Here is a 26,808-nt window from a genome sequence, read left to right as displayed (position 1 = left end):
GGCATGTTTCTTTATTTCTGTTGTTCTCGAACCCAAAATGATGCTCGAGCTCCTTCATTCTCAAGCCGTCATTACCTCCGAATCACTCAATTAAATAGCGCTGTCCTTACCCGCCGACTATACTGTTGTCTCTCTGTGTATGTATATATATATATATATATACAATATATAACAATTGGGCAGTACATATAGCAAATAAAGGGTAGTATGAGTCGTATAAGTGATACTTTACGACACAGTGTTCTCAATTACGAATGACAGCATGTTTGGACCCATTTTATCTCAAATAATAAACACAAAACAGATTCAGAAAATTTATCTAAAATCATGCAAAATCAAAAAATATAACTCCACAACTGTGTTATTAACTCCTTTTGAAAAAATGTCCATGAAGAGACAGACAGTTGTGACTACCAAATGGAGTCCATTTAACAATTGGATGGTGAGAGACTGCAAGTCTCTATCACCTTTAATTATTCATCTCCTGTGAGGAACATGAACTAAAAAGCAGTGAGCAGACTGCAATGACCTAACTGGACAATAAAATTACACCAAATCCACAAAGTATGGAGGAGCCTGGCCATTGAGGGCTCTGTAAGTAACATTTTGTACCAAATCATAAAATGAACAGGGAGCCGCTGCAAAGACAACAGATCGGATGCCAAGTGGCAGATTTCTAATCTGGCTGGAGACCGTCTAATGAAGTTTTGTTGAAACATCTATAGAGGGAATTGCAATAGTTGAGGCTTGAGAAGACAAGGACGTGAATGATCTTTTCGAGTTCAAAATTATATAACATGGACACCCCCCCAACACACACACACACACACACACGCACACACATGCACACACACACAGTTCACATCTGGTTCATGAACTGGTGAAGTTTAAATTGTGACTTAACTGCATCCAAACAGTATCAACGTGGTTTGTGGAGTATATGTGTGCCTGTGTGCGTGTGTGTGTGTGTGTGTGTGTAGTATGTGTGTGTAACGTCTATGAGAAAGGTCATGGAGGCAAGGAGTGGCAGAGGGGACTGATGGAATTAACGGCCACATGTGCGCCCAGGATTTATCGCATCTTGGCCGATCCCACGGAGGAAGCACAAATATGCTTTACACGGCACACACAAACAACACGTGTGTCTATATGTGTTATTGTGAGCCAGACAAATAATGTACGCTAGCAAAGTGAGATCACACGCTTCTTTGGACGCTCGACCTTCTCCAGAAAGCACATCTCTCCTTTTGACGTTTTTAGCGACCCTACTATTAATCTCCAGTGGAATTGAAGCGGAGGGGATGTGAGAAGAAAAAAAACGGGGCTCTCGTGTTCAGGGGATGTCAGAGCCATCGATTGACGGGGAGACTCTGTAAACAATGCGTCCAGAAGATCCAATGATTCATCCTCTGGAGATAAAAAGGCCGTTGGCTTATTCTGCTTCGGTAGCCATTGGGAGGGGGTGAAGCCAGGTAATGGAAATTTACCAGCGTGAGCAGCTAGTTGTGATCAGATAATAATGTCTTTTACACTTGCTGATGTGACTCATCCAAGGTTATTTTTACTGTAGTACTCTCCCTGTTTCTGTTAACGCCGCATCATTACAGAGAAACACAGAGTTTAAAGTGACAATTAAAAGCCCTCGTTGCAAACCTAAACCGAAGATAGTAAACGCCATAGCTTGAAACCCTAATGCTAAATTGACAGCTTCTTTCGAAACCATACCTTGCTTTTAATCCACTCTCAAAACTATGTGTCCTTTGCATGCATTTAGGAGAATGAAAGTTATTGGCATCAACATTTTGTTTTGAAACGGCTAAAGTCTCATGTTTACGTGTGCCTTTTGCCAGAATTTCCATGTGCCTGTTTGCACGCAAACGCAGAATTTGTTTGTCTTCTTGGAACGTTTGCGTGTGACGATTTGTTCTCATTTGTTTTATGCACAGACACACTCACACACAAATCAAATCAAATCAGAAAGCGAGAGGTAGGGGGGGCGAGGGTGCGGGCGAGCACCGGCAAAAAACTTTACACAGCTTGCCCGTAAATCCATGCAATATTAATTGGACAGATTATTCTCCTCTCGTCACAGAGCCCAAAAGACCAAAAGACGCTTCTATTTTTGCTTCTATTTGTAGTTGTTGAGAATTTGTAAAAGGGAGGATGCTGTTATTGAAAGTCCCCCAGCAGATTGCTTGAAAGTACAGACTGTCGACCACACATGCTGTTCAAGCGTCTAATTGCAGCTTCTACATCAACGAGAATGTTTCCACGCAACTGCCCGTGTCGATGTTGTCTGAGGTCACCGTGTTTCAAAAAAAAAACTGTCCATATGCAGCAGAGTCTTGTCAGTACTCAGCTGCCGAGCGCTCGGGTTAGCATCGCTAGCGCTCCTGTTTCCAAGGTGAGACTCCCCGCAGCAGATGGCAGCGTTGCAAATGCAGAGGTGACTAATAGCCCGATAGGCCCGGCCCAAATTGCAACCTGCTTCCCATGCCACCTGAGCAGATTGGAACGTGGCCCGATCTCATGATCAGCTCGGACGCTTGAAGCAACATGGAAGGGACAGATTTAAAACGTCCATTTTGTCCCCACAATGTGCCAATGTTGAAAAATGTTAAAAATGTCATCATGAGTTCAAAGTCCTCTACGGTTGCACACCTGCGAGGAAAAAATTGCTCCAATGCCGCCGCAGGGTGTTTTTGTGAGACTTTTTTTTTTTTTTTAAATGGACCCTGAACAAAGTGAGTCCTTTAAATGTCACCGCCTGCTCCCCAGCCTGAGATGACCACCGCCATGTCATTTCAGGCTCAGCTGAGGACAAATGCAGTCATGACGCGCGTGACTCACTTTATAACACACACACACACACACACACGGTATATTGTTTCATTTCAAGGGAAATCAGAATGAACCTAAAAAGGACCATTGGTCACTTTATTAAGTGCACCTGAAATCTAGTTGTGCAGTTAAAAAGTGACAGATATCCATAAAATACAATTAAAAAATATGAAAATAAAGCGCTAATTAAGATGCTAAGATGGCCAAATAAAAAACATGCTCAATATAAAACCGACCAAGCGACAAATCAACCAACTAATGAATCAAAAGCAAAACCTGAAAAACTGTCACTACACTATTTGCCTCTCCGCTAGCACACCTGCTGTGTTGTTTACGTCAACAAGCGCCGTCTCCTCGCGTCTGGCAAATATATATCACGTCAGCGCGTACAACTTATGAAGAGGCGTTTAGGGAGAGACGAAAAGCAATTTCCCGAGACAAAGCAAGACTATACGAGACGGCGTGTACGCGTCAAGCACAGCGTGGGCGATGCAGTTGGGTACATTTTCATCATTGAGGTACAAACCCATAAGGGAGCTTCAAAGAAAAGTCTGTCTCCTGAATATCGACTGGATTGTCAGCGAATGAATGGAAAGAAAGTAAAACACTCGAAATTCCGACATCTCACCAACAACGCTAGCTCTGCCCACTCGTCCAATTGTCTTCAACCTATTAAATGGAAAACTATTTCCAAATTTTCCATTGTGTAACATCCCTTGCCTCGAACCTTCCACAGGTTCAACTCCACGCCTTTGATGACCGAGGGCGAACAATTCCAGATAATTGCAGCAAGGAGCTGGCGCGTTCATAAAATCTCTGGCACGCAGGCAGAATATAGGATCCCCCCCGCCTAAACGTCAATAAAAGGCCGGGCCATTAAAGCGAATACATACGGTTTATTTGAAGAGCAGCACTACTGTGGCTCTTTTATTATTGACACTATTGCGCTGACACACACACTCTGCCGCTCAACGCAATGAGTCTTGCGTTGAAGTTGACACTACGGAGTTCAAACGGATTAAAAAAAGAAATAAATGAATGTACACCACTTCTCTTTAGGCTTTTGCGCTACATTGGCTTCTGGTATGATATCTAAATCCCAGAGGCTTTTTTCTTTTTGCCTACAAGTGAAGGCAGCGTTTTTTTGCTGAAAGAGCAAAAAAGGAAATCAAGAGTGAGTAGAGTGTTGGTGCAGATTGAACAAACTATATCACTTTTTTTTTTTATTACTATTACAGCTGCTGCTTTGCTGACGTGAGACTCGTGGCGATAAAAGCACAACCAATTCTCATCAACTACGTGCGGGAATATTTTAGAATTCCGTGCTACGGAACACCAAGCATGTTAGAAACTGCAATGTCGAAGCTGGCATGCAGAGGTTGTGCTGATTTGTATTCACGTGGAAGACTAATCGGAAGGTAACATGTGTAAACATTCCATTACTTCATCTGCTAATGTATATATGCACAAGGCCAGGTGTGCAGCTCCGTGAGATTATTCACATTTGCTCTCTGGAGGTGGTTAATGAGTTTATTTCTGAGGCAAATGAAGAGCTGGCATTGTTGTTCCTGGCGACAGAGCGGCCAAGTGGAGCGATGTGCGTCCACTGAGCGCCTCCCGCGGATTAATGACTTCCCTAGAAAGGCGGGACAGGTTCAACTACTCTTGATTACAAATAAAAGTTTCCCTGAAAGCCAACAATCAGCCACCGGTGAACTCTGCAGACAGCATCATTTGTATGTCGCCGAGCGGCAAAGCAGTGATGCGTGAATTTGCCGCCGCCCGGGAACGGTTTGTTTACCTTTGACAAATGACCAATAAATAAAGTCATCGTGCTAAGAAGATGAGTTGTGGTAAAAGAGGAGACGAGATGAGGAAGTGCATCAGTGTATTTCTTGTCGCTGTGATAAATTGCAGCAAAAATTTTGAGGATGGTAATGTCTTTATATGCGTTGCTCACAATAGCAAACAGTCAATAAAATTACTTTTTTAAGGCAACTATGTTAACACCGTGATATGAAAAACGAGATTAATTGTTGACCTAAAACTTATACAGCCCGATTGAAATAAACTATTTTAGAAAGGAATGAAAAATACTGAGTTGCAAAAGTGTGCACACCCTCTAACAACTGGGAATGTTGATGTAATTCAAATTTAAAGGATGGCTGGTGTGTGTTGACTTTGAATGTGACTGGTTCTGAAAAACCACAAATAAAGTTCAAAGTCCTTTTAAATATACCCAAATGATGTCCAGTATCATAATAATCGAGAAATCCATTATAGGTATCCAAACCAGATACGTATATGGAAACTATTGGGTCACCACTTAAGTCATATTAAGCGCAAGCGGGCTAGTTTCACAGTTTCTGCAGATATGACTTCATATGGAGCAGCCAGTCAGCACTCATACTTGCAAATGCTGTGAGCTGTAAATTGGTGCATACTGTACGTGAACGTCTTCAGGGACTTCCATTCATCAGGGGGTGGATGAGGAGTCCAGCTGAAGTTGTCCCTATTGACGCGCTCCTTACTGTCTCCTTGAGAAATTCTCCAAATTAGCACACGTGAAACAAGAAAATAGATTTTTTTTTCCATTACTGCACCATGCCGGCCTACACAAGTACGTACGAGTAACTGCAGTGCATATGTAAATCAAGGCTCACCATGCTCTCAAAGTTGCACTCCATGGAGTGGAAGCTTATCTTTTCTGCTTGTCCTCGCTATAATAATGACCCCAATTAAACATTCCGCTCAGCTCTGTGATTGAGCTGCTGTTATCGCCGCCGCCCAAAAAAACAAAACACTTTCTCTTCTTCTCATCTGTCAGCTTCATTAGCAAACACGGGCGCCGGTCCGGGCTGACTCAAAGACGGCTGAGTGGATCTATCTGACCAAAGCCGCGACACATTACATTTTTAAAGTGATCATTTTATGGGTTTTGAAAGTATTATAAAGCCCTTCCATATGGGAAATCGGACACAAACGGCTCAAGCTAGCGTAGCGTTTTAAGTTAGGCTAGAGAACGTGAGGAAAAATAAGTCATCCAGCCAGCATGTTATTATACTGAGCGTTTTGTAAAATGTCCTTTCGACTCGCCGAAACGCCGGCTTTTGAAAAGGAAGCACACGGTGGGGGGCAGTTTAACATGCTGCGTAAATGTACGTTAATCTTCTGCTATTTGGCAAAAATTACAGAGCGTGAATATTACCCGCTTCAGCTTCAGGTAGCTTGGGCTCAATTTATTGGATGGCATTTGGCCAGCGGGTGGAACGAGACCCTTGCCTTTTTTTTGCTCAGTGGCAGGTGAGTTCATGCGGATTGCCTAAACAGCCGCAAGGTCAGAATTCACAGTTGTTTAACCTTTGACCTTTTGTGGTTGTTGGTGGGTTTTTTTGCATCCAGAATCTTTTGATACATACGTACATGCATAGGCTACTCTAATTTTGCTCAAGTCATGTCATACGTTTGATTTTTCATGCCCCCCCCCCCAAAAAAAAACATCCAAATGAAGACTGACATAATTGAGAGTGAAAGGAACCAATTAAGGATTGATGGTGTGTGTGTGTGTGTCCATCCGTGTGTGCGAGTGTAAAATAAATCAATAGAGGTCAGTGCAAAACAAGAAGAGACTTGACAAGCCAAATGAAGACGTGTGATGTCATCTCATTAACCTCATTTTAAGTGAAGAATAGAAACTACGTACTAAGAGTGGAATGTAAACATTGCTAAACATACAAACATTCATTTCTCTCATGTACTTTATTGATTGGGAACAATTCCCCGGAATCCCCTCAGTGTTGTCGTGGAGTCCTATTGATTTTGAACGACGTCCGTGGGGAAATCGCTGATGGCTTCCTGTCGACCTATCAATCAAAAGGTTAAGTGAATTAATCTTTTTGAGGGGTTACATGTTGAGGTAGCTGAGCTGTACTGTAGAAAAAAAACAACATTTTCTTCGTTAAAAAAAGTTTAAAAATTACAAAAACGTAAAGTTTTGGGGATTTTTTTCAATTTTTAAAATAAATTTGAATCGTGACCTAAAATTGTGCAAATTTATGAATAGAGGTAATAGAAAGCAATATCTATTTAAAATTATAAAAGAAAAAACTATAATTCTTTTCATTAAGTAATAAAACATCAACTAGGAATCTTGAACTAAAAGCTACTTTGCTCATAAATATTTTTTTAATAACCTGCAGAATGTCCATCTAATGAAATCAAGTGTTTTATGTAAGTGTAAGTGCACTTTCCCAGTGTGTGTATGTGTGTGTGTGTGTGTGTGTGTGTGTCTGTGTGTGTTGGAGGTCAATCAAGTCTACGTTCTTTGGCCCCACGCACACACATCGCCACGGGCCCACACACACGCACGCACGCACACACACACACACACGAGCACAGCATGTGTGTGCGCGTCGCTTTAAATGAAAGTTGCGGGGGGGGGCTCTGGCTGTCAGGACAAATCACGGTAAAACTCTCCGGAAGCTTCTGCCTGACCCTGCTGGAGGAAAAGGGGGAGGAGGAAGAAAAGGAGGATTGCAAACCCACCAACAGTGATGGAGGACGAATGTGGCCTTTTTTGTGTGTTTTGTAAGGAAATATGCAGATCATAAATATATCAGGCCATTTACTTAGCAGGCCTCATCTGGAGACGGCGTCGTCACGGCGGCGCAAATGTCAATAAATCGAGAGCGGAATGGGTGTTCTCCGGCGTGTTTGACACACAAACGCTCCCTGGGCTGCGCTACAAATAGACGCGCTGACATTCTGTTGTGGTTTTATTAATTCATAAATGTCAGCCGGGATCACTGCAGAAGGCTTATTTACAAGGGACATTTGCAGGCCGGCATCCCCTCGTCCACTACCGTTTCCGCCGACCAGCGCATCCGTTTGTCCTACTTGGGCCCGCCTCCATCTGTTTACGCCATCATCGGTATCGGTCCCATACCAAACTTACTTAAAAGTATCGGATTCTCTACAGTGTAGAGTCTACACGATAAGCAAACAAAAACCCAGTATTAGATAAAATAATCAAAAAGATTTTATTATTCGTCCCACATGAAATAATTACAGTATTACCATGACAACATGGTATGGCTCTCGTCAGAAAGTTACAAAAGTGAAAGAAAACATGCTGACCTAAATGTGGGACAGTTTTTCCCTTTTCAATATCCCACGAGTGGAAAATGGTCCTCAGGAGCACCCAGTGTGTCATATTTAATGGCGGACATTTCGTGATGTGCCGGTCAGGCTGTGCACACGCCGCCTGGGATGATAATAATGGCAGTGATGGTACGAACCGTAAAATGAACACGGATAGTGACACTATTGTCTATACAGTTAGTGTTGTTGAGACAGAAAATTGCACTTAAGCTTGTGCAATCCAACCTGAAATCTTTTGCGTAAAACACACCACTAAAGTTACAACAAAAGGATGGGGAGAAAAGACGGAAGCACGGTTTTTAAGAGATAGTGTACTTCTATGATGATTTGCTAAAGTACTAATTTCACATTCAAAAAAAGACATTAAAAGGTATGTTTATTGTGTTATGGCAACAAAATTATATAAGACTAGTTGTTGCGACCAAAACGGCACTAATTTGTAAATTATCTAACTGTTCAAACTCAAACAGCCTTAGGTTGAACCGATTATTTTTCGAGTTGTTTTGTTACGCCAATCAGAGGAAACCTATGGGATTGTCGCCCCCCTGCGGAAACAGGCGTCACATCACAGTGTTCAACGAGTTGGGATCCAACGGCTCCAAAGATCACGGCGACATTTAATAAGATTGTCCTCGCACTCCTTGGGCTAAAAGGAGAGGATGCTTTGTTCTCTCGGATTTTAATGCAAGGTCACTCTCGTGAATACATACTTATTCTCATGGGTTGACTTAGTCTAATAGGGCTACAGTGTTCTAACTTCTAATGGTCCATTGTGTTTGATAGTTGTGTTCAAAGATATATATATATATATAATTGTATATATTTATACAATTTATATATGTCTGTACATATGTGCTTCAGACAATCACCGTGGGAGGGCGACAGAGCAATACAATACATCCACCCACCATCAATTCAAATGGTTACGCAGTCCAGTGCGGTACGTGTATATTTGCTAAGAACAACGTGAAGAACAAGCGTACTAGTTTACGGTACTCAGTTGGCTATATTTATATGGGAGATCATAGTCATGCTAAAAACTGAAGCTAAAATCATTGTTGCTTTAAAAGAGCTTGAACAAAAAGATGATCACTTCAAATAGTCAGTCGGAGTGTTGATAGTACTCGCTTGCGTACGATCACATGGTATTGCTGCCATCTAGCGGTTCAAACGGAGATTAACAAAGTACTACGCAAGCTCCTGATAGCTTTCAACTACAGTCCTTCAAGTTAACTGCAAGTTAGCAAACCTTCAACCTGCTGCAGCTGTCAGTTCCATGCAATTTGATGCTATTAGTCTTTTCTTTCACTAACTGAAGCAACACTTAATAGTTTTCGGCCAACCAATATAGTTAAAGTAATACCATCTCTGCCTCAATTTGAGCTACCTGCCTTTTAAGTTATTAGAATTCAGCAGAATTTCTGACACTTCAACCAATTTGTCATGACCAGTTTAATTTGCAAACATGTCATTTTCATAATTGAAAACAAAGCTTTCCAACAAGGGAAAAACAACATTTATTTGCAGTGTCTCAGGAATCATCCATTCATCCAGCCATTCAGGTAACAATTGGCGGACGTTTCTGCACGTGACATTTAATCCAGCTGTGGAAAAAGAAAAAGTAGAAGTAAGCAAGCAAGGTTGGCAACAGGCATTCACGCAAATATTTTCTGGGTGTGGTCAGGTGAGGCAGCAACAACAATTAACATTTGCAGACAGTAAAAGAAGCGAGGATGGTACTTACCTTGACAAAGCCGATATCCTTGGCATACTGCCGAAAGCACTGGCGGCACATGTTGAGCCCGTATTTACGGATCAGACCATGTCTGTTCGAGCAAACCCGGCTGCAAGTGGGAAATGAATGAGTGAATGACTGGCAGAGGCGATAACACCAGGTTTAATACAATACAATTATGCGTTTATGTAGCTCAGTATCGATAGGAAGCAACGTTTATTTCGTTGCCATTTGTACTAGAGTATGCCTTTAGTGTGATTTTCAAAATAAGACATTCTAGACAATACACTGGCAGAAAACATTGACATTCGAATCCATTACAGAAAGTATTGTTTCTCCATTTTCATTGAGCCAAGTTATCAAAATTGGCGTTATATTACATTGACAGTAAATAGTATTTTCTATTTTGCACTCAAGAACATTCCTAAGTCTCAAACCCTAAAATACCTGATGCATTACTTTACCCAGTATTTTTCTTAAAAACAATCAATTACAGTTCTACATTAATAGCATGTGTATTTTGTGTAACTTTGACGTAATGACTGAAATTCTGAGATGCTAACAGAGGATAGCAGTTAGCATTAGGCATCAATCAAACTTTACCCAGTATTTTTCTTAAAAACAATCAATTACAGTTCTACATTAATAGCATGTGTATTTTGTGTAACTTTGACGTAATGACTGAAATTCTGAGATGCTAACAGAGGATAGCAGTTAGCATTAGGCATCAATCCGCCGCCATGTTTATTGCGGCGCAGTCTCCATGCGGTACGAGTTTGTTGGCAATTTTTGACATACGAGGGATGTAGAAATCGCACCAAACGAGCGCCAGACGGGACTTAAGTAAACCCCAGACAAAACGGAACAAAACACTTACCAGGATCGGGATCCCTGTCCAAATTTTCTGGGGTGACTCCAATAGAGCTGCTGGTGGCCCATCTTGTCTCTTTTCGCTCGAGCGTCGCAAAGGAAGACCAATCTCCGCGCATGCGCAAATGACGTTTTCCGGTTTCCGGTGAGCGGTCGGGTCGGGTCGGAGCGCCTTTTAGTGGCCGGAGGACGGTACAGTACAGACAGAACAGCGCTTCCTGTTGAGCGAGTGGGCGCATTGAAATGATCCCGTTTACCCATCATTAGCAGTTAGCGGGTTGTTTTTTCCATGCAACTCCTCCTCGCGTGAGATGGAGCGAAAATGGGGCACGGCCAAACTGACGTTTTAATCCTGAAGTAAACGCTAGGCGGCTTTGACTTCAGGTAACCTGCACGCCGAACCCGGACATGGTATCTATTTTTCGGACAGTGCTGTTTTGCAGACTGAGTTGATAGCTGATGCTAATTAAGTGCTAGCATGCTGCGTTTCGGTGTCTATTACGACGATAATGAGACCGTTAAAGGACGCTTCGTGTTATATAAATGCGGATATTTACATTTACATGTGCAGACCAGAAGAGTAAAGGTGGGCATCAAGTGGAGTGGGATCACGATTAAGAAAAAAAAAACATACACAAGATGCTTGGAGGAAGTGGTATGTCCAATGCATTATTGTATATTAAACTATGGTTATATATATTTCTTATCAGCAATTATGTATTCATAAAAATATTTTGTGCCTTTTTCTCCCTCTCTCCACCAGTGTCAGTGCTTAGGCCCAACGTTGAATTTTAGGCCATATTGCTCAGCCCTACCTTGATGTTTTGATTTGTGTTTCATTCAGGCAATTCATGCTCACTGCAACCTTGGTGCTTCCCAGCAACTGTCATGCTTCATTTGTTATACACCCCTAGCCAGTGGGAGTGAAGCAGGATCCATGTTTCCAGCAATTAGCTCCTCTTCACCTCTTCCACCATCACAATCGTCTGCCAACGATCTTTTTTCTTTTCCCTCCTCCCTCCAAGAGCCCGATCCCCTACAATGAGATTCCGGATCTACAAGAGAAAGGTGGTGATACTGACTGTGGTGGTTGTCATTTGCGGACTGGCGTTGTGGACCAGCGGACGGCAGAAGAAGATTGAGCCGTTCCCGAAGGAAAAGAGTAGCGGCGGCATTAGCACCAGAAACAGCCTTGACGGACATAGTCCTTTGCTAGTAATTCCCGCCGTGAGCCGGGCTCCTGTTGCGCCTCTGAACCAGACGCACCTGGAAAAAACAAAAGAAAAAGAAATCAAGGGCAAGGTTGCTGTGGATAACACCACTCTAGTCTACCGCGCCATCGTTTTCCAACTCAACTTTGACCAGACGATAAGAAACGAGGAGAAGTTTAAGGCGGCGCGGCAGAAGGACGACCTGGTCGTAGTGGTCCAGGTCCACAACCGACCGGAATACTTGAAGCTGCTGGTGGACAGCTTGCGCAAGGCCCGCGGCGTGGAAAGCATACTGCTGATATTCAGCCACGACTACTGGTCCCCCGAGATTAACAATGTGGTCAACTCGGTGGATTTCTGCCAGGTCCTGCAGATTTTCTTCCCGTTCAGCATGCAGCTGTACCCGCAGGAGTTTCCCAGCAACGACCCGAGGGACTGTCCAAGGGACATTCCCAAAAAGGAGGCCTTAAAGTTGGAGTGCCTCAATGCAGAGTACCCAGACTCGTTCGGGCACTACCGCGAGGCCAAGTTCTCCCAAACCAAGCACCACTGGTGGTGGAAGTTACACTTTACGTGGGACCGAGTGCACGTCCTCCGGGACCACAGAGGTCTAGTGCTGTTGATCGAGGAGGACCACTTCCTGTCTCCGGACTTCATCCACCTACTGAAGATGATGTCGGCGTTGAAAGAGGAGCAGTGTGGCGACTGCGACATCCTGTCGCTGGGGAGCTACAGCCACATCGGCTACTCCAGCAAAGCCAACAAGGTGGAGGTGAAAGCCTGGAAGTCCACAGAGCACAACATGGGCATGGCCATGAGTCGGGACACTTACCGGAATCTGCTCGGCTGCACAGACGCGTTCTGCACCTACGACGACTACAACTGGGACTGGTCCCTGCAGCACCTCACCTCCTCTTGCCTGCCGTCCTACTGGAAGGTGATGGTGAGCGAGGCGCCGCGCATCTTTCACGCCGGCGACTGCGGCATGCACCACAAGAAGGCCGCCTGCATGCCGGCGAGCCAGAAGACCAAGTTCGAGAACATCTTGCAGAGCAGCGGCAGCCAGCTGTTCCCCGAGAAGCTCTTGATCACCAAGAGACTACCGAACGGAGCCGGAAGGGCGGCCCCGCGTGTCAAGAACGGGGGCTGGGGGGACATCAGGGATCACGAACTCTGCAAGAGCTACGTGCGATTACAGTGACATTTATTGCTACTATATTCCGTTTTCTTGTGTCTCTTTTGCATCCTATCAAGAAGAAAGTCTTTTCAAATTAAAATCTTTATGGACTATTCTTCATTATGCCTGTTTCACTGGACTGTTAAAGAAAATAAAGATGAATGTTGGGATTTTTGGCTCATGAAAAATCATGTTTTAAAAAAGCAAGGGGAAAACAATACGTATCAAACTTGTGAGAGTATGTGTATTTTATATTTTTTTTCTTCAAAGAATAGAGTCAGACAGAGTCATGGTTATAGTCTGTCACACTGTTTAATAGGCGTCAAATGTGAGGAAAAAGGCTTCTGCTGTTCTAACCCTCAGGCTTTCTCCTTGTTGGAGGAAAAATATCCTCAAGCATCCTCCGGCTCTAGCAGGAATCAACAAAGTGTTTAAAAAAAAAAAAAAAGTCATCGTCATCATATCCACGCTGCTCAGACATGTTAGGGTGGGAGTCGATTCACACTATAGGCCAGCGCGCGTTCCTGCGGTTTTACCTGAGCTCCGAATGATGGCTGAACAATTGCGTTCACACCACTTAGCTGTTAGATAAAAGCATTTCCTATACCAAATGTTGCGTTAAGAAAAAATACACCTGAATTCTCTTTAGGTACAATGAAGAAAAGAAAAATCTGCATATTCAAGATTCCTTTTAATATTAGATTTTCTGTATTAGAAATAGTTCTATTTTTTTTTTCTAAAGAAAAAAAGAAAGGCTTTTTAAACTATTAATAATCTCCATAAATCATTGCATTACAATATTTACATATAATACATAGCCCGTGTCGTGGAAAACCATATTAAAACAATAAGTACAAAGGCTTTTAATTCTATTGAACACTCCAAAAAAAAGCACATCCGCCCTCCTTGAAACAACAAACTGTTAAGTGCAAACATTGTTTTCCTAAATAATAAAAATATGATTGCAGCATCAGACATGGGAGACAAAGGGTGCAGACAAGCCAAGTGCTTCCAAAACCTGCTCATGTTAAGATTTAATAAAAAAAAAAAAAGTCACACCAGGGAGCAAGGGCTGCCAAATTTGTGCAAATACACTTTGAGTAATTTAAGGAAGTACGACCTCCATTCGCAGAGGATATGCAGCCACTTGAAAAATATTTTTCCCTTTCCGAGGCCTGATACATCATGTAAAGAAATGGGAAGAACACTCAGAGAAGAATGCAGGCAAGACAGCAGCCACCCTCACATGAACAGTGAACCAGTCAGCCCTTCCTATGAAAAAAAAAACCCAAAACAAATCTTAAAGCTCCTTTGTCAAACAGCACTGCCACTGTGGTCGGCTGTTGGGGGCGCTATACAACGGTTCCGCTGGGGGAGCTGGCAGGGTTGGTTTGAGATGAGAGCAGTCCCTGTGGAGAGTCACACCGCAGACAAAACGGAAGCCGTGAGAAAACGCAAACACGAGAATAATTGAGTCGAAGAATGCGTTCTACATTCTGTGTTAGCATTAAGCTAGCAAACTGTTTTTTGCAGTCGACTGGCTAAAAGAAAGGCGCATTACGTGACGTCACGTGGCCGTTACTCACCACTTTGCCGGGCCTGGCCCACGTGCAAACGAAGCCCTCCTGACAGGCTGTGACCAGACAGTCCTCCAGGAAGATCAACACAGTCAGTCTCTCGTGGGCGATCTTCTTGCACACCAGCGGCTCCAGCAGCGGCACCTCCTCCATGCGCGGACACAGCGTCGTGCCCAGCGTCTTGGCCGTGTCGCCTATGGTCCCCGGCGGCCGCAAGGTGCCAAGCTGGCTGAGCTTGTCGCCGCTCTTGCTGCCAATGTGGCCGGCACTGTGCATGCGCTTGTGCTCCTTTTCCGGCCGTTCCTTGCGTGCCTCGTGCAGCGATATTGTGGCGAACTTGCCCACGCCGGCGGCGATCAGGGCGCTGTCGATGATACTGCCACCACCCTTGGCGGGTACTGCAGCGGTGCTACTACTGCTGCTGCTGCTGCCCGTGTGACTGTTAGGTGTGCTGCCGCCTCCGCCGGCTGGGTTGGAGGATTGCGGTAAGCTGTTGGACCGAGGCAGCGTCCCCGGGAGGGAGTTTGGCGTGTTGCCGCCGGTGCTGCTATTGCTAGCACTGTCTTTGCCGTTGGTGCCAGAAGTGAAAATAGTGTTTGCTGCGCTGCCCAAGGGACTTGAGGCATTCATGACGTTAGTGTGAGTCCTGGTGCGAGACAAAGGGAGGTGAGGGAAGAGTATGTCCTCAGTGAGGTCCCACAGACACAGCTGGGTGTCCTGGCCGACGGACCCAAATCGGTACGTCACGCTTACGGGCCGACTGTCAGTAGAGTTCCTCTTGGAAAGTCGGGAGTGGGCGCTGTTGGCCCGATCTCTTCCAGCGCTAAAGTGAATATGCTCATAAAAGTCCTCATCGCTGCCGCTAAACTCGGCGGGGGGGTCGCTGCCGATGCCGTCCTCCACGCTGGTGGTGCAGTGGTCGAAGGCCACCACGCTCACCCACGACTTGTGTCCGTGTCCCCGCGCGATCACCCTGCAGTCCGAGAACGACCACACCGTCACCAGGTCGTCCTCCCCGCCCGCCACGATGTAGCGCCCATCTGGGCTCCAGCACACGCAAAGCAAGCCGCCAAAGTAGCTCTTCATGGTGCCGTGCAGTTCGGCAGCGTCGAAGCCGAACACCCGCAGGTACCCGTCCTGGCTGGCGCACGCCAGGAACTTACCGTCCGGGGAGAAGGCGAACTCATTGAGCGCCCCGTCGCCCACCGTCCACCGCAGTAACGGGTTGCGCCCCGACTTGCTCTTGCAGGTGTGCACAGCGTAGTTGTCACCCTGCTTGAGGAGCTGGTAGTGGGGCGCCGCCGTGCCGCACGTGTTCTCCACATTGTAGAGATACATGGCGCCACTTGAATGGGCCACCAAGAAGAGGCTCTCAGAACCCGGGACCCATCGCACGCAGGTCACGCGTGACTTGTCGATTAGCCTCTGGGAAGGGAAAAGAGCATGGATGATTAACACGACAGCAAACTATTTTTTAGTCTTTGCACGTGATGAGGCCGTACAAGGATTTCATTGGACGATTACACACCTCTTCATTGAAGAGCTTGCTAGTCTCCTTTTTGATTGGGTCAATAAGCTGCACTTGGCCCGCCGAGAAGCCCACCAGCAGTGAGACGCTCTCAGCGGTGGCCGTGAGCGGGTTGAAGTCATGGCACGTGGGCTGCGTGCCTTTGTATATCCGCTTGTCTACAGGCTTGCTCAGATCGGCAGCCTGAAAACAAGAAATTGGATTTCTTTAGAGTACAGAGTTTGAGCCCTGCTGAGCAGTAGAGTAGGCAAAAGGTTTTATCATTAGGTCCAGTACAAACAAACTTTGTCACATGCAACTGAGGTGTCACGAACGCAGCGTGACGTCACTACAGCAATCACTCACACCTTTGACCTCAAAAGTTGATACACCTGACTTTAGGCATTTACATTATGTAGTCGTCTCATTCCTTCAAACACGTCAAAGGTAAACAACCCATTTGCGGCATGGCGGTCACTCAGAAATTGTATCACAGTACCACAGAGAGACGAGTTCACCTGAAGTGCTAAACAATTGTGGCGATTATATTAGCTGGCGAAGCTAATTAGCGTCAAACATATTTGGACGCTTCATGGCCTCGTTCGGACAGTCTGCGACACGAGCCCGGTGGGTCGACACTAGGGGTGGACAGACACGCCGATCAGGTGCGGCTTCTACCGGACAAACGCGTACCCGACGACGACTGTCAACGTTGTTTACCTTTCTCACACCTTTGTAGATATAAAAGTAGAGCTCCCGGCCCACATTGAAGCAGATCCTGTCGCCGTTGCCCGACTGATCGTTGACGTTGACGAAAGAGACCCTGACGGGGTTGGAACCCTGCGAATTGAAGGGCACCCGGTTCGGGCGGCTGTACTCGGAGTGCGTTAGGAGTTTGTAGACGCCTTCCCGGGTTGTGAATTGCGTTTTAATCTCGTTCGTCTCCTTCCCTCCTCCCTCCGCCGCCATCTTGAAAGTCGCCGTTCATTCTTATCAAAGGTCCCGGATGTTGTGTACGACGCATGTGCAAATCAGACATTCGGTCATGCGCACTGGTGTTCACTATAAGTCACGTGAGACGAAAGAGGGCATATAAACAGTGAGCAGCAAGTGACGTAACAGAAACGGGATAAATGATTGGCTGTTGTAAATATTGAAGCGATGAGTACAATTTTAATAAATACAGTCCGAATTATTGTCATTTTAACCGTAAACTTGGGATTTAACATAGAGGATAAATCACGTAACGTGACACATGTTAACTACAAGTGAACAGCATTCTTGCGACTGATACACAATCCATTTAGTACAAGTCTCAAAGTGATGCCATTGACAATCCGTTTTAGAGGAAATATTTCTCTTAATAACACAATGTGGTAGTGTCGTTGTTGCTGTTGTCCGAAGAGTGATTTCACTTTTCTGCGGGTTGTCAAACGCACTTGGTTCCTTTTGAATTGAGCTTTCTCGGTTACCGTAAGCACGCCAGTTTACCGCGCCAGTTGGGTAACAGCAGATCGGCCATTAGTTTCAGAAGTTGTGGTCAAAAGACAGAAATAAGTGGGGTAGAGCAGTACAACGTGTTTCCAACAGAGAGCGCTCATCCTCTATAGTTGAGGATTCTATTACTGTTTCGGTCTTAATAGTGTAATATTTGATGTTAAATAAAGTGTTAAAAATAGGAGAGTGTATCAGTATAGCTGCCAAGGAAATAGTTTAACAAAAAAGAACAAATTAATTTAAAAAAACACCAAGATGGCTCGCAGGAGCTAGTTAGTTTGTTTACAACGTTCAGCATTAAATCACTTTTAATTAACTAGAAACCCTTCATCATTAAAACCCGAGCAACTGACTGCACCGGAAGCATTTATTTCAAAACAAGACGCAGTATTCGTATTTGAAATTGTATTTTCACAAAGTCATGATATTAGAGGAGCAGTTTGTTGCCTTTTACAGTTTGACCAATTTTGAACGACTCAGTATTTTGCACATAAGTGTCTTTTCAGTCTGAGGATCTTGAAACCTTGGTCGAGGTGCTCATTGCATGTCGGGTGAGGAGCTGATTGCTCATACAAATGCATTAAGTGCACATTTGAGAATTCACGCATTAAAAGGGCAACTTTACCACTCTGCTCTCCTAATAGAATGAATTGATATGAATGAATAAAATGAATTGAAAAACCTTTTGTGTCAATTAGTGCGACTCGCGACTTTTTTTTTTTTTGCTTACTTGACAGGTAGTGGAGGTTTGGGCCCCAGAGGTGCAGCCGACAGCCTTGTGGGACATGCGCAGCGGAAGGGACGGCAACCGTAATGTGAGTATGCAGTGTTGTGCTAGAGGAGCTGATGTGCGATGTCATATTGCGCCACAAGGTAGCCGCGCGTGCAGCCACCTCTCCTGCCACCAGGCGGAAGGTGAGCACATCCAACCAACTGACATCTCTGACTGAGCCAAAAACTAAGTGCCAACGAGCCAACTACTACTGAACTGTAACGATAAAAACATATACAAGTTGCTACACGAAATAAAATATATCAAATAACTAACAAATAGTTCACCGCCACAGGGCCCCAAGCACCGGCGTGGACTTCCAGGCGTGTGGCGGCGTGGACTTCCATCCCCGGAGGTGGCACTTCCAGCCACGGAGGTGGAAAAGAGCTCCATAGAATAGGACCGGGCGTGCGTAAAACCCATGTCCAAGCCCCATCCACCGTCCCCGGACAGCCACCCGGCCAAGCACCGGCCCCCGACTTTCATCCACGAGGGTGAAAGAGAGCTCCGTAGAGTAGGACCGGGCGTGCGTAAAAGCCATGTCCGAGTCTCAACCACCGTCCCTGGACAGCCACCCGGCCGAGCGCCGGCCCCAGACTTCCATCCACGAAGGTTAAAGAGAGCTCTGTAGAGTAGGACCGGGCGTGCGTAAAAGCCATAATAGTTTTTCAAACCTTCTGTGTCACTCCAAATCATTAAATCCTTCATACTCTTCGTCCTCCGTGTCACTTACAAGCAAAGCCGCTAATGATGCCGGTAGTACGTGGGGCCCTTGTCATCTTCGTCATCCCGTGATCAATCTTTGTCCTTTTTGTAAACAACCGCCGCGCCGCGCTGCTGACATCACTTGAAATTCAAATTACAGTAATCCCTTGCTACATCGTGGTTCGTTTATCGCAGTTTCACTTTTCTTTTTTTAAATTTTGTAAAAATTCACGTATAAGTCGCTCCTCAGTATAAATCGCCCCACCCCCCAAATTATGAAAAAACCCCGCGATTTATAGTCTGAAAATTACGGTATTTGATTAATATTTAACCAACTTGGTTTGCATCAGTGTCATTGAAAAACACCCCCAAAAGTGTGTGATGAAGATGTTATGCGATACCTGGCACTTTGTCTGACTGGGCCAAAACCTAAGTGCCAGGTACTGCTCAACTTCATCATCAAACAGATGACATGTTTTTAATGACATTGATGCAAACCAATATAGACAGAAATATACATTTGATTAGTATTTAACTCACTTGGTTTGCGTCGGTGTCATGGAAAAACTTGTCCAAAAGTGTGTGGTGATGGTACTGTGCAGTACCTGGCACTTAGTTTTTGTCTCAGATGTCAGCTGTTTGCATGTGCTCACCTTCCTCCTGGTGGCGCTTGTGTCATCATTAGAAGTAAGTGACATCTCACTTGAGCTCATCAAACACTTAAGCTGCTTCCATGCAAGGCCTGTAATCACTGTTTGTGAGCAACTAAATTCGTTCCACACAAACATTGACTGCTCAAATGTTTTAAACTGCTTTTCTGTCCAATAAATGAATCAACTGGAATGCCAGTCTTTGTGGTTTTAAGAGCAAATTTGCTCAATGACTCAAAGTGACAGCAATTCAATTGCAGTCATTTGAAGTCATGTGAGATGGACTGAAAACTGCCTTCCAAAACCTAAGTGCCACTTACCCCGCCTCCTAACTCTGCCGAAATTCAGTCTGACCAATCACAGTACAGTGTAAATCTACATAACCGCGCCTACTTCCCCCTACAGCCAATGGGATTGCAGCATCTGCACATTTGACCAATCGGAGTGCTGCACATTGTCGGTACCACGCCCTCTTTTCATCCCACCAATCACAGGGCACCTCATTTGAATAGCCGTGCCCCCTTTCAACCAATCACAGATTTCTATTCTCATTGCCTCACCCACTTCTTGAGTTTTCAGCGAATCATGAAGCAGTATTCCAGTTTTGGCCCGCCTCATTTATAAACACACAACACAAACAAAAAATCCCCCAAAAAATTCTGGAAAAAAAATCTGGGGTGGGGGGGGGGCTAAATTCAGAAAATAATTTGAAAAAAAAGTTGTTTTTTTAGTATAGGATATTTTTAAAGTTTGATTTTTGTGATGTGTTTGAAAATGTAGTGAGAGTTTGTGTTCTTTGTAATCAAACTTTATTTTCCAGAGTAAATATTCAATCGCAAAAAAGTTACAAGTTGGATCGCAGTCTGCTCGTAGACGAGTGGTGAAGTGGTCGGCCAGCGGGCCGAGTGGTGAAGTGGTCGGCCAGCGGGCCGAGTGGTGAAGTGGTCGCCCAGCGGGCCGAGTGGTGAAGTGGTCGGCCAGCGGGACGAGTGGTGAAGTGGTCGGCCAGCGGGACGAGTGGTGAAGTGGTCGGCCAGTGGGACGAGTGGTGAGGACTCCGTGCTTGGACCTAAGACAAAAAGATTTGTAAGTCAAAAGTTAAGTCAATATTTTGTGCAGAAAATGTTTTGGCATGAAACTAACCAGTGTGAAAGAATTGTTCATGGCACCATCATGACCAAGAAGCTGAGCTTATTCCTTGCTGCCTGTCAAAATAGAAAAAAAAAAAAATTGGAACAAAGTTGTCATTGATTGTGCAATGATTAGCATTTAAAGAGCATACTACCCTAGTGCAAATGTTGCCCAATTCACAGGTTGCCTTGGAGATGAGGAAGCAACACGAAAAAGTATGTTGCTAGCATGCGACTGCGCTCTGGTCCTCAGCCTCCGCTGCAAGCAGGTACTCCATAGTGCACCACACTGGACAGAAAACAAACAAACAGTCATTCAACTTTTGGAACATGGTGGCTGCAATGAAATGTACTTTCCTTCTCTTACCAGCAGAGGCCTTTTCAGGCAGCAAGGAGGTGCAGACCCAAAAGACTTGTAGATCTGACAAAACGTGAACTTGAAGCTTTTGGCAAGTAGCATACCAGGAATGTCTCATTTCACCTCGTAGGTCCACCTGTAACAACCACAAGGGGAAAATCCAAGTCCAGAAAGTGAAGAGCTTGCCACAGTTTGGCTTGAGCCACAGGTGCTTTGACTCCACCGGCAGGTGGACGAAGTCAAAGTAGAAGCATCTGTTGCTGAAGACAATCTGTGGCAGGCTTTTCGCTTTCTGGGGCAGGATATGGCACCTCTGCCTGTAAAGAAAAGGAACATTGACACAACGACTCAATTTAAGTTTACTGTTTTTATTATTAACTGTAGACTGGAATCTTCCGATGAAAACTTTCAGTCGTTGGTGCACTTGAATCTTATTCATAAATTGTTGTGGACCGGGACAGTTTTTAGGTTATCCCATATTTACTCAATGTTTGTTTAGGTAGACTTCATGCAAGTTATCTCACATCTACTTAACGTTTGTTGGAGTGTATGCACGAGAGGTATCTGATAATTTACTCATTATTATTGTGTGATACTTAGTAAGAAAGTCTAGAGCATTGTTTTACAGGGACACGGCAGCACGTTTGAAGATTGCAGCCTAGGACGAGACTGCAACCAAGGACAGACTCTGGACTGCTGGGGTCACGAATCGGCCAAGGCCTCGCACCACACAACATCCTTTAGTTAGCTAAATTAGTGTTGCTACAGCCACAATCTCTCTTCCCTTTAGTGTAGCAACGCCACTTGTGGAGGATTGTAACTGGGCCTTCTACATAGTTCTCCTCGTGAGCAAAAGGAATACTGGTTGTCTTCTCTTCTTTCAGTGTATAAAATAATGTCTTATGGTACTTAGACTTGGCAGAAGGTCTTTCTCCTACTGGAAGCTGCACTGCACTAAGAGCAAAGAAAAAGCAAGTCAAGTCAAGTTTATTTGAGTAGCCCTAAATCACAAGCAGACTCAAAGGGCTTCACATTGACAAATAATTGGCAATTATTCTCAAAACATTCCCTGGTCTTAAGCTCCCCAAAGTGCAAGGAAAAACTAAAAAAAAAAAAAAAAAAAAAAAACCTACCAGGGGAAGCAGGTTAGTGTTCTTAGCAGGCCAAATCGGGTAAAGCGCTTTGATTTGTTGAATTTGTCATTGCAACAGGTTCAAACTGGCGCTTTTATTTCGGTCAATCCATGCAGCAGGTATCAGGTCCTTTGGCACCACCTGGTGGACAAAACAGGAAGAAAGTGTGCATGCGTGTTTCGCCAATGAAGAATGCAGGGGCAGCTCTGAAAAGATAAGCCAGCACTTAATGAGAAGAAATCGGCAGTGTCATTAGGGGTAACGAACCAGAGTTCCATTATTCAGCGGCAATGGCGTTAACTAGTCGATAGCCATAGCCTGTTGTGAACTTACTGTGATTTTTTTTTATTTTCACCATTCTGAACATCTTCGAAGACCAAGTGACACAGAGGACTGGAGTTTGAGACCCCTGATGTACAGAGTGGATCTCGAGCAAGAGGTGTACTATCACAAGCGCAGAATTATAGCGATCGACCACATTGCCATGACATTTTTGCGATTCCTTCCTAAAGTCTATGTTCATAGTGATGGAGATATGGATGACCGGACTATTCTCCCAAGCATTTAAAACCGGGGTCTCAAACTCCAGTCCTCGGGGGCCGCGTTCCTACATGTTTTCCAAGTTTCCCTCATTAAACACACCTGATTCAATTATCAGGCTCCTGCAGAACGTGAGGATGAACCCGAGGACTGGAGTTTGAGACCCCTGATTCTTGTGGGTAAAGCTTTTGCCGTGAGTCCAGGAGAGCTGAGTTCGAATCTCACACATGACTCTGTAATATGTAAATGTTACACAGAGTGGAACTCGAACACGGGTCTCCTGGTCATCAAACCAAATTTATACCATTTGTCCACCGTGCCGCAGCAAATGCGATTTTTTTTGGGTAGTCCTTCTTACCACCAGAAAGGTATACGAGAATTACATTTTGATGTAGCCCTTCAAGCAGTTACATGAAGAAATGAACAAATGCAATTGGGGAAGTGGTTTGGCATCCCTTATAGTCAACGGAGACCGCTCATGTCCCTCCTGGACCTTGTGACGACACTTCAACCATGACCATGTTTAATCAGCTTTTTTCACCCAAATGATCATGTATAGTAAGGTAAAACAAAACGTAAACAAAATATCCCATGAACAAAAGAAACACGCGCCTAGGTGCTTCTGTTGCATGCATGAGTGCTTTCAATCTGTCCTTACACGGCAAACCGAGTGCATACCAACATACGTGCACAGAGTACCGTTTTTTTTCCATGTATAATGCGCAGAATTTAACTAATTTATTGTCCTAAAATCTGGGGTGCGCATTATACATGGGTACAAAAATATATATATATATATATATATATATATATATATATATATATATATATATATATATATATATATATATATATATATATATATATATATTTTATATATATATATATATATATATATATATATATATATATATATATATATTTTTTTTTTTTTAATCCGGATATGATACGGAGGCCGCCATTACAGATGGGCTTTCTTCTCTGCTGTTCACTTCAAACACGCTCCATACGAACACAATGCTCTCGTATCAGACGCTTGCTCGATCACCTGCTCGTTTGCTGTCACAATGTACCCTCCACAAATCCGAAACATTTCTTCGCTATCGAGTTTGCTAGCGCATGCGCAGTGATACTGACCGGCAGAATAACATCCGGTTGTTCCCAAAGATGATCTTTTTTCTGAAATAATTTTACGTTTACGGACTTAAGTAGGAGTCAAAATTTGGGTGCGTATTATACATGGGTACAGGCTTTTTTCCAGCATCGACATGCCATCTTTAGGGTGCGTATTATACATGGGGGCGCATTATACATAGAAAGAAACGGTACAAATTGACTCCTACAGTACTAAAACCACAGACCACATTTTCAACAATGAACATTGTGTGCATTGTCCCACACAGACAAACTCTCAGTTCAACAAATTCCACAAACAAAAACATAAGTTTTTTCACTTACTATGTGTGGCGGGACAGACCATTCGTTTTAGTTTGTCGTTTTCAGGTAGACAAGATTTCAATAACGTCACTGAGGCATATTTTAACGAACTCCGCTTAATTGTATGGCTTTTTAGCCCGTGCAATGTTCCAAGCCAGTTGAAACAATGCAAGTGTGTCAGTCTCTGAGTGCTTTGTAATTTTTTTTGAAAAACTGTACCTATTTTTCTGCCTGACTTTTCAAAGTCTCCAAACTTGTGCTTGCGAAATTCAGTCCCTTTTGCAAAGTCCTTATCAATATTGGCATGAAGTGAGCTGAAGTGGCGCTGACCATTTGAAGCTTTTAAATGCGCCAATGACGTCCGACATATCAGGCAGAATGGCTTGCCATAGCGTTCAACAAAAAACAATTTTAACTCTGTGAAAAACGTCCTGTGTTCATCGTCATATATTCGTTTAGCTGTGCATTTTTTCCTTTCCATTTTGGCAAGCGTCTTGTCATCTTTTCTGGACCTAATGTGCCCCCGTAGTCACAGTCGCCATTCATTAAAAAGCCAGTAAAACCAATCGCTCTATTTGTCCCTCCTCCTTTGCGGGATTTCACCTCATGCCCATGCGCGTTTGACCAAAATACCATATTGAACTCAAGCGAAGCAAATACGCACGAAAAAATAAACACAAATATTGATATGAACGTAAAAGAGCCGCATGAAACCAGCCAAAGAGCCGCATGCGAGCCGCGGGTTGGCCACCGCTGCTCTAAAGCTTCAAACGTCACTTCCGTGTTTGGCGAACCTACAGCCAATCCGCAACGCGCTCCGAGCACCGAGCATCGCGGTGACATATGAAAGCCACTTCCGATACCGAGCAAAGCGGTGTCATATGAGAGAGGCTGCCATAGCATACGGATGCGCTTGCCTCATTTTGACTGGTGCCGATCTTCACCTTCGAAGCCATGAACTCTGTTTCTTCGAGAGCCAGCAACTGTTTCGACTTCTCGACCAACGTCATGATGACCTTAGCCTTCGGCTGTTATATCACCACCGTGTTGATCGACACAAGCGTTCCCGTGGACATCCGTGTCTCCAAAGTCATGCTGAGAAATGTCTACAGTGTGACCGGATTCGGGGAGCCCTGTGATATGGTTTACATCACCTTTGACCTCTCGGCCAATTTGCAGCCGGCATTCAACTGGAATGTCCTACAGCTCTATATCTTTGTGTTTGCCGAGTACGCGACACCGAAAAATGCTTTGAACCAGGTGATGCTTTGGGACAAGACTGTCTTTCGAGGAAAAGACACGCTGTACCTCAGAGACCAAAAATCCAAATACTTCTTCAGCGATGACGGAAACGGACTGAGGGCCCACGAGAACATCACCCTGACGCTGTCATGGAACATCATTCCCGTCGCTGGAAGTCTGGCCATTGTACCCGGGAATGGATACACCAGTCTGCCCTTTCCCAAAACATATGAGACTCCCACCAGCTATTTGTGAGACACAAAGTTGAAGCTCGACGTTTACAGACCATTCTTGATTTGCGGGCTTTGTACAATCTTAACGTATGGCTGTGGAATAAAGGAGACTGCTGAAAGGAACATTTTGCACCCTCTTGTGTACATTCTTTGCCAGTTTCCAACATCAAGGCTTCTTTGAGAGGGCTTTGCTTTGACATTGCACCTCTTTGTAGCTCGACGTTTACAGACCATTCTTGATTTGCGGGCTTTATACAATCAACGTATGGCTGTGGAATAAAGGAGACTGCTGAAAGGAACATTTTGCACCCTCTTGTGTATATTCTTTGCTAGTTTACAACATCAAGGGTCCTTGGAAACGTGGCATTGGCATGCGAAGCGGAATACGTACACTTACTTACGTTCAATTAAATGGACGTGTTCACATCCAGTCAGCGCACGGGAGCTCAAACCACAGGCCGATAGATGAAATACATGAACCATTCTTTAGCCTCTTGTGTGAACTCAATGCCATTTATAAGTAAAAATGAAAGAAGTGTTCCCGGTAGTAATGGTAGAATTAGCCGGTTTATTGTATTACATTGCTTTGAGTACCGTTTTTTTCCATGTATAATGCGCAAAATTTAAATAATTTATTGTCCTAAAATCCGGGGTGCACATTATACATGGGTACAATTATTATTATTATTATTTTTGAAGAAAATCATGGTACAACAATTTTTGAAGAAAATCTTGTCACGGATGGAGTGTGGAAAGGAGCAGGGTGACCAAGTGCAGCTTGGACCAGGGTTCATTGGAGGAACTCAAAACACAGACTTGGTAAACTAATATAACTCTCTAACAAAACCAACAACAGGACTGACCGACAAAGACGTGGAACAAAAAGACAGGGTGACATTACCAAAGACAGGAACAGAAACCTGTGTTATTGTCAAATATTGTTTGCTTTTTAATCTCCATCGCGGACTGGACGTCATACGGAGGCAGTATCACTGCGCATGCGCACTATGGATCCGATGCAAATAGTCCTCTT

General features: G+C 44.3%; 4 protein-coding genes and 2 long non-coding RNA genes across 10 annotated transcripts; 3 read left to right on the top strand and 3 right to left on the bottom strand.

Annotated features, from left to right (window-relative positions):
* Positions 1-9,435: 9,435 nt before the first annotated feature.
* Positions 9,436-10,769, bottom strand: rps29 (ribosomal protein S29). The gene is made up of 3 exons (XM_061270171.1): positions 10,614-10,769; positions 9,746-9,845; positions 9,436-9,605 (listed from the first exon to the last, which is right to left on the bottom strand). Exons 1-3 carry the CDS (start codon positions 10,673-10,675, stop codon positions 9,597-9,599), a joined length of 171 nt encoding a protein of 56 aa, XP_061126155.1. The 5' UTR covers positions 10,676-10,769; the 3' UTR covers positions 9,436-9,596.
* Positions 10,770-10,790: 21 nt separating this feature from the next.
* Positions 10,791-13,164, top strand: mgat2 (alpha-1,6-mannosyl-glycoprotein 2-beta-N-acetylglucosaminyltransferase). 5 transcript variants are annotated; one of them, XM_061270169.1, is made up of 3 exons: positions 10,791-10,990; positions 11,178-11,261; positions 11,632-13,164. In XM_061270169.1, the coding sequence occupies exon 3, from the start codon at positions 11,648-11,650 to the stop codon at positions 13,016-13,018; it is 1,371 nt and encodes a 456-aa protein (XP_061126153.1). In that variant the 5' UTR covers positions 10,791-10,990; positions 11,178-11,261; positions 11,632-11,647; the 3' UTR covers positions 13,019-13,164. The 5 variants fall into 5 exon arrangements, with proteins under 5 accessions (XP_061126153.1, XP_061126151.1, XP_061126152.1 ...); XM_061270167.1 differs by having other exon boundaries at positions 11,451-13,164; XM_061270168.1 differs by having other exon boundaries at positions 11,370-13,164.
* Positions 13,165-13,287: 123 nt separating this feature from the next.
* wdr20b (WD repeat domain 20b) lies at positions 13,288-17,095 on the bottom strand. Its single transcript, XM_061270163.1, has 4 exons — positions 16,799-17,095; positions 16,100-16,282; positions 14,581-15,996; positions 13,288-14,403 (listed from the first exon to the last, which is right to left on the bottom strand). The coding sequence occupies exons 1-4, from the start codon at positions 17,045-17,047 to the stop codon at positions 14,347-14,349; spliced, it is 1,905 nt and encodes a 634-aa protein (XP_061126147.1). The 5' UTR covers positions 17,048-17,095; the 3' UTR covers positions 13,288-14,346.
* LOC133146422 (uncharacterized) lies at positions 16,456-19,869 on the top strand. Its single transcript, XR_009711369.1, has 3 exons — positions 16,456-16,525; positions 18,313-18,390; positions 18,643-19,869. It is a non-coding gene; the product is annotated as an uncharacterized LOC133146422 (long non-coding RNA).
* A 660-nt stretch (positions 19,870-20,529) lies between these two features.
* LOC133146164 (uncharacterized) lies at positions 20,530-21,116 on the bottom strand. The gene is made up of 3 exons (XR_009711333.1): positions 20,988-21,116; positions 20,846-20,907; positions 20,530-20,771 (listed from the first exon to the last, which is right to left on the bottom strand). It is a non-coding gene; the product is annotated as an uncharacterized LOC133146164 (long non-coding RNA).
* A 4,000-nt stretch (positions 21,117-25,116) lies between these two features.
* Positions 25,117-25,880, top strand: LOC133146763 (signal peptidase complex subunit 3-like). The gene has a single exon (XM_061270777.1). It carries the CDS (start codon positions 25,255-25,257, stop codon positions 25,795-25,797), a length of 543 nt encoding a protein of 180 aa, XP_061126761.1. The 5' UTR covers positions 25,117-25,254; the 3' UTR covers positions 25,798-25,880.
* Positions 25,881-26,808: the final 928 nt, after the last annotated feature.

This window comes from Syngnathus typhle, linkage group LG22 (assembly GCF_033458585.1).
Source record: "Syngnathus typhle isolate RoL2023-S1 ecotype Sweden linkage group LG22, RoL_Styp_1.0, whole genome shotgun sequence".
Taxonomy (NCBI): domain Eukaryota; kingdom Metazoa; phylum Chordata; class Actinopteri; order Syngnathiformes; family Syngnathidae; genus Syngnathus; species Syngnathus typhle.
This window is presented reverse-complemented; position numbering and strand designations above follow the sequence as displayed.

What these genes read in the sequence shown, in the direction of transcription:
- rps29 (XM_061270171.1), bottom strand. Translation starts at nt 10,675, where the DNA reads ATGGGCCACCAGCAGCTCTATTGGAGTCACCCCAGAAAATTTGGACAG. An exon ending in GGACAGGGATCCCGATCCTG is followed by an intron (nt 9,846 to 10,613) that starts GTAAGTGTTTTG and finishes TCCCACTTGCAG; the next exon opens with CCGGGTTTGCTCGAACAGAC.
- mgat2 (XM_061270170.1), top strand. Translation starts at nt 11,648, where the DNA reads ATGAGATTCCGGATCTACAAGAGAAAGGTGGTGATACTGACTGTGGTG.
- wdr20b (XM_061270163.1), bottom strand. Translation starts at nt 17,047, where the DNA reads ATGGCGGCGGAGGGAGGAGGGAAGGAGACGAACGAGATTAAAACGCAA. An exon ending in GCAAGCTCTTCAATGAAGAG is followed by an intron (nt 15,997 to 16,099) that starts GTGTGTAATCGT and finishes TTCCCTTCCCAG; the next exon opens with AGGCTAATCGACAAGTCACG. An exon ending in GGGCCAGGCCCGGCAAAGTG is followed by an intron (nt 14,404 to 14,580) that starts GTGAGTAACGGC and finishes GACTCTCCACAG; the next exon opens with GGACTGCTCTCATCTCAAAC.
- LOC133146763 (XM_061270777.1), top strand. Translation starts at nt 25,255, where the DNA reads ATGAACTCTGTTTCTTCGAGAGCCAGCAACTGTTTCGACTTCTCGACC.